Raw genomic sequence first — 7,236 nt, forward strand, 5'->3', positions numbered from 1 at the left:
ATGCCGCGCCGTTTGGAAGCAAAATATCTTGTGAACTTCCGCAAGCGGAAGCGTGAAGAGCAGGAAATCGAAGGAGTCTCGCCGAGGCCTGCTGTGACGAATGTGGAACGCATGAGGCAGTACAGGCAGCGGAGGAAAAATGCGCGGGAAACTATCGGCGTTGGTGTCGGGCCCGGTGTCAATGCCGGTACGACTGCGGCTGCCAATCTTGAGCCGGTGCTCAATTTTGTGCTGGAACCTCTTCCGGGCAGGAGCACTGATCCGGTGAGATTTGTAGCAGTCCCAGTCAACGGTACCTTGCCAAATGGTGCGGTTTCATATAGCGGTGAGTAAAATTATCATTTTCAAAGTGCATTCGCGGTCATGCAACTTGTATCACACAAGCATTAAGTCGTTAGCATAGTATGATCCCGGTGCAGCTGTCAGGAAAAGTTTTCTGCTGTGCATTACTGCTGCAAGCTAGTTTGTCATCTAGTGTCGTACTTTCAAAAATAGCAGATAGCTGACTGAAAGCATTAAAAGTGCATGTATCTAATCTTTTTAAGTGAGCAAGTGTTGTTAAATAATACCATTCTTCAATTCATAATACTTAGTTGGTTTTATTTTTCCATTGAAACTCGGCTTGTTTCTTCGGTTACGTGCTTTTTTTACTTGCTGACTTTTTTCGATTCGGTACAATGTACAGGGTTTGATATGAAATATATCGATTTGAATAGCTTATCGTGGGAAAGCTTTCACGTATTGATGTTTATGCTAATGATTGCAGCACTCCAATTCCACTACTTTTTACTTTTGTCTTAATGTGGTAGAGTTTAGCGACAAATTCGTAAATTGAAAATCTGTAGCACTCATGGGGGACTCGACGGTTGACGTTAACACGTTGAGCTCGAAATGTGAACGTTGTATAATCTTTGTAATCCAAACATTATTCAATGGCAAGTGTATAGTAAGTTAAAGATTTTCCTCATTTTTCCTAGGAATCGCTCCATCTATTCATGTAGATGGGGAAGCCCATGTTGAACAATTTCGATCCCAAGGTAAGTGCTTATTGACTGTTGTATGCATATTATTGTTGTGAAGATTTTCAAGTTTACCTGTCACCACATTAATTCCACAACGAAACCTATGTTTATTGATTGACGATACTTAATATACACTACTTTAGGAATACCCCTATAAAACTAAGATCATATTTGTCAACAGAAAGCATTTTTTGACGTATACAATATTTTGTGTATTTTTCTTCTCAAGAATATTTCAAATAATTTATGCCAGACACCAAGCCAGACACATTTTACCAAAAGCATTAATGATTTGGCAAACATTTAATCATTATTTTCAATCTCATTTTACAGAACTTGTTCCATTTCGTTCTGAGCAGAACGAGTCTGTTCTAATTCCTGATCACTTTGGTCAGGGTGAGTAAACTATTGGTATTATCATTACTAAATGGTGCGCATAATGAATCAATTAATGTTTACAGGAATTGACATATCTATACCAATTCAAGAAGAACCAAAATTCGATAAAGCTGATCTACAAACGGTTCACTGAAAATGAATTTGGTATACCGTGCAGCGTATGTGATAGGCTGTGGTTCATCAATGATCTAAAGTCAATCACCGAAGCTGCAGGGAGAGTGTTGATAGAGGGAAATCATTTTGAATCGGTCAATGAATTCAAAGTATGCCAGACTTGTCGCAGCAGTTTGCAACGTGGTGCTGTACCCAATTTGTCAACATCGAATGGGTTCAAATATCCACCTTATCCTTTGGGCCTTCCACCGCTGGACCCAATTAGTGAAAGGCTTATTTCACCACGACTGCCATTTATGCAGATTCGTCGCCTGCGCCAAGCGCAAGGTATGATTGACATATACATTTTCCCATTTTATTCGATTATATAAAATTTTATCCGAAATTTTAGGCAGTTACACGATCATTGGTCAGGTGATCAATGTTCCAGTAGATGTAGATGAGATGGTTAGGGCACTTCCACGCGAGCTTGAAGATGATTATGCTTTTAACGTGTGCATTAAAAAGCACCTTATTCATAAATCAAATTACTTGTCTTGATTCGTCAAAAAGTCTGTGGTGAAAGCTTGGTTGGAATATCTCGTTACCACTCCTTTGTATAGACGGGAGGGGGTAAGTTTTAACCAAGAACGATTGAACGCTATTGCTTCTGAGCCTCAACCTGGTTCATCGCGGGATGGAGATGCAATCCAGCTGGATGTCATCGAGGAAACCAATGATGTGGAGATGTTTGCTGGCCAACAACAGACACTTATGTGGAATGAGGATAAGTGCTTGGAAATCGCCCCAGCACAAAACAGGAGACCAGTATCCATCGTTTACGATGATGATGCCGAGGAGCTTTCCTTTCCGGATATTTATCTTGGACACCCCAGAAAATTCAAGGCTGGGATTCACGTCACGCCTTTCATGAAGGCTACTAGTGAGCTGAGACGGAGTGATAGGCGAGGAGCCAAGCCCAACCATTTGCTGTACATGGCTATGAAGATTCTGCGTCTTCGAGTTACCGAAGGGTTACAGCATGTCTTCAAAAGCGTGGGAACCGCGAACATAACGCGAGGACAGCTCAACGACCGAGCTTTCGTGGAAGGTCTTATGGAACGGAACCTGTCGTTTATGAAGTCGATACCAAATTCAGTGCAATATTGGTATCAAAGGAAACAGGACCTTTTCGCCATGATACGACAGTTGGGGAAGCCAACAATGTTCCTGACTCTGAGCGCCAGTGAAACTCAATGGCCTCTTTCGTTGAAGCAGCTACACAAACTCTCCAGTGAGTATAACGGCATTGCTTTAACGGACCCGCTGCAGGAGCTGAGTGCTCTACAGCGAGCAACGCTGGTCAATGACGATGCCGTCACGTGCTGCTTGTACTTCAACAAGCTTGTCGATGTTCTCATGACGATCCTTTCTTCACCAAGGTTCAGCCCGTTGGGAAAGCATTACGTCGTGGACTCCTTCAAGCGCATCGAGTTTCAGCATCGCGGCAGCCCACATGCACATATCATGCTTTGGCTCGCAAACGATCCTAACGAAACTGTTTCTGAAGATATGCCTGCTACAATGGAACTTATTAGGAAAGTTAGTTCCATCAGCGCTGTGCATTTGCCGGAAACGATCAAGAAGCAGATTCATGACCACACGCGTACTTGCTACAAACGTAATGAAAAGCGTTGCAGGTTTAACATACCGTACTGGCCAATGAACGAAGAGCGAACACTGATTCCTCTCACCGCTGATGATAGTCGCCGTGATCAATTGAGGAAGCGTGCCTCGGAAATGAGACAAATTTTGGAAACCAAGGCATTTGACACGTTAGAGGAGTTTCTAGACGACTGTAAATGTACATACGAGTACTACCTTGATGTTCTGCGTTCTTCGATTAAGCGACCAACGATCTTCCTGAAGCGAGTGATGAATGAGCTATGGACGAATCCTTTCAACCCATGGATTGCTCAAAAGCTTCGTTCTAACATGGATTTGCAGTTCATCCTCGACGTGTACTCATGTGCGTGTTACTTGGTTGACTATGTCAACAAGTCCAACCGCGGTATAAGTGGATTGCATCGAGAGCTTATCGCTCTGCAAGAGCAGTATCCGGACCAAGATTACACGGCTTTGCTGAAGAAGGTTAGTTTGAAAATGCTGAACTCTGTGGAGATGTGTGCCCAGGAAGCTGCATGGGTACTTCTGCGATTGCCTATGTCTGAAGCCAGCAGGAAAGTTCAATTCTTACCAACGATGTGGCCTCATGAAAGGATAAGATCTAGGAAACAGTACAGGCAGATGGATGAAGAGGAAATCGATGAGGATTCGATTGATGTGTGGACCAAGAACATTATCCAGAAATACGAAGAGCGCGATGGCTTAGAAGATGTGTGTTTAGCTGACTTCGCAGCACGGTACACTCAAAGAAGAGGTACTAACACCTACACTATTCGGAATGTTCCACGAATATTGAGATGGCGTGGCTACAGCATGAACGAGTTGGCTGAGTACAAGCGTGAATCGGTACTTTTGTTTTGGCCATTCAGAAGCGAAGTCTGCGACATTCTGGATGGCAACAAGTTTCTTCAGCTTTATGATATGAACGAGGCAGATCTCTTGAGAAAACGAAGGGAATATGACTGCGAGCTGAACTTGGAACAGACTGTAGAGGAATACCTTCGTACTTGTGAGAACGAAGAGGTTGGTGAGCAGGAGAATGCCGCTACAGAGAAGAATGATGAATTTGTGCGAACGATCATCATGAAGCCCAACAACGACGATATTGAACATTTGACCACAGGAGCACTGAATGCTGTCATCAGGCAACGTACTAATGTCATGTCGAAAGAAGATTACTGTGCAATGGTGCGGACAACCAATGCTGAGCAGCGCGACCTCATCCTGCAAATGATCCACAGTTTGCACAGTTACGATGAAAGCAGCAAGCCGATGCAGATTTTCTTTACTGGACCTGCTGGGTGCGGTAAAACATTCACTCTGCGCATTTTAATGGAGACGATAAATCGCTACAGTCAAGCCCACAACGCGCAGAAGAACGCCTATGTGGCGTGTGCTTCCACCGGAAAAGCAGCCGTTGCTATAGGAGGAACAACCGTTCATTCAGCGTTTCGGATCACTATGTCAAGGCGAGCCAATTCGAAACTCAGCTTTGAGATGCTGCAGTTGTACCGCAATGCTTTTGCAAACATTAAGGCGGTCATAATCGATGAAGTTAGTATGATTGGTGCGGATATTCTCAACACCATTCATGCGCGTCTTCAGGACATTAGTGGCAATTATGATGATCCATTTGGCGGAATTAACATCGTATTCTGTGGAGACTTGCGACAATTGCCACCCGTCAATGCAAGGCCTGTTTACAAGCCTACAGGTAATTCCTTTCACGGTGCTGTTCTTTGGCAAGCATTGGATTTCTTACCGCTTGTTAAGGTGATGCGGCAGACAGATGTAGAGTTCTCCAGTATACTCACTAAGATTGGTAATGGCCAGCAAATGACTGCTGAGGAGACCAAACTGATTGAAAGTCGGTTCCGTACTGTAGAGTGGTGTAAACAAAACGCACCAGGAGCAATAAGGCTTTATCATCGGAATGCGGATGTTGAAGCATACAACAACGAAGTACTGCATAATCAGGATGCTCTGGACTGTATAGCGGATGACGTTTTCGCGGGATACAAGGACGCTGGTCAACTGGCAAGCTCTCGCATCAAGCTCTACAAGATGAGCGTCGTGGAAACCGGTGGGTTACCGTATTTGCTACGCCTTTCCGTTGGTATGCCATACATGATTACAACCAACGTCGATGTAGAAGATGGCGTAGTGAATGGTGCGATAGGTGAGCTGAAATATATTGAAAAGGATGAAGACGGCTCAGTTGTGAAACTATGGTTCAAGTACGACAACGAGACGATAGGTGCTGCGTTGAGGATCAAATCGCGACCAACTGTCTATTCAAGACCAGGAATTCTGCAACCCGATTGGACTCCTATTGCAAAGCGTTCAGGTAACATAAAGCTAAGCAGCATCATTAAATGCAAACGCATACAGTTTCCGGTGGTTAGTGCCTGTGCGTTAACAGTTCATAAGTCGCAAGGTGGCACTTTCTCCGAGGTCGTGTATGATTATGACAAGAGTCAAGATCAGCAATTGGTGTACGTTGGCTTGTCACGTGTTACGACGCTTCAAGGCCTTTACTTGACGAACACCGCAAACTCGTTTAAATTTCATCATGCTAAGGGTAGCAACTCACCAAAGATGGTGGATTTAAGGAACGAGTTGTTGCGTTTGAGTAATCACCGATTGCGTACACTAGGAGATGAACTGAGTGAAGTAGTTGAAAACAGCGGCTCTGCATGCACATTGATGAGCCTCAATGTACAGAGTTTGAACGCTCACGCGCAGGACATAGCGACTGATCGAATCCTTTCAAGCGTAGAATTTCTCGCTCTGAATGAAACCTGGATGGATGCTACCTCTCTAATAGAGATTGATGGATATAAGCGCATCACCCAGTGCAAGCGAATGGGTATGAGAGCGGCTGGAGTCGCGATCTATCAGAAAGAAACGGCATCAACCGTGGCTGTTCCGCATCCCATCAAGCAACTCGGTGAGGATCGAGACGAGACGTTTGCCGAAGTGATCAACTATGGAGACATATGTGCAGCAAAGGTTAATGTTATGGGAACCGAAGTACTTCTGATGTCGGTTTACATTTCACCAGGAACAACCATAAGAAATACGAAGTTGTTCATGACGCGGAAATTGTTCAGATATGTTAGACTGGACACACCAATGGTTGTCACTGGAGACTTTAATATTGACGTTTCCAAACAAGAAAATTTTGATTTCCTTAACTTCATGAAGAAGCATTTAAATTTAACATTAGCTAATCCTCATAACGAAGCAACCACACTAGGTGGTTCGTGTATTGATTTAACCTTTATTAAAAATATTAGCGCAGAGTGTAGACGCTATTGCTCTTATTTTTCTTATCACCGTCCAATTTTATCTGTGCTCGCAGTAGAAGTGCCCGAACCATCAAACATCTAATCTACAGGAAATACATCGCTACGCTCAAGAAACCGGAGCCCGGAATGCAACGTTATTCGATACGATACACAGCAAATGCTCACCACAAACAACACCTGGTCGCTAACAATCATCGGTAGCACAAGAACCTTCCCAGGAACATCAGAACCACCAAACACCAAACGGTCCTTTTCAGGACCACCAAAAATAGTCCACAAGAGTTATTGGAGAATTCCAGATCCAAATATTTTCATTTCTGTTCTTGACACTTCTTCTATTTCTTCTCTACTTCTTTTTCTACTTCTTTTTGTTCTTCTTGGCAGAAATCCAAACTGAAACGGAGCCTGTCTCTCAGCTCAGCGTTTAATCATCACTTAAACAACTATTAACAACTGAGAATTTTCTTTCAAATCTGCAATGTTCGTACGCACAAACACGGAAGTCAAGATCCTCGACCGTAACGGAAATGACGTCCAGACACCCTTGCTGTTGCTAGATAGCTGCGCATTCACCAGATAGGGTAGAAGCTTCAAAAAAGTTTATTACACGCTAAAAGTTGTCCTACGTCAAGCTTGCGGTTATGTCTCAGACATTACCCACCCCTAGTTTTTCTTAATTTACCTGAAACTTTGAGAAAAACCAGGGGGTTAGACACTCTTAATCT

The 7,236-nt window shown here is 43.6% G+C and overlaps 1 protein-coding gene across 1 annotated transcript; it reads left to right on the top strand.

The window, feature by feature from the left end:
• On the top strand, positions 1-6,712 carry LOC134290213 (uncharacterized). Its single transcript, XM_062857285.1, has 6 exons — positions 1-264; positions 1,002-1,037; positions 1,484-1,862; positions 1,927-1,982; positions 2,088-6,244; positions 6,565-6,712. Exons 1-6 carry the CDS (start codon positions 1-3, stop codon positions 6,710-6,712), a joined length of 5,040 nt encoding a protein of 1,679 aa, XP_062713269.1.
• The last annotated feature ends 524 nt before the right edge of the window (positions 6,713-7,236 follow it).

The sequence above is a fragment of the Aedes albopictus genome, chromosome 3 (genome assembly GCF_035046485.1).
Source record: "Aedes albopictus strain Foshan chromosome 3, AalbF5, whole genome shotgun sequence".
Taxonomy (NCBI): Eukaryota; Metazoa; Arthropoda; class Insecta; order Diptera; family Culicidae; genus Aedes; species Aedes albopictus.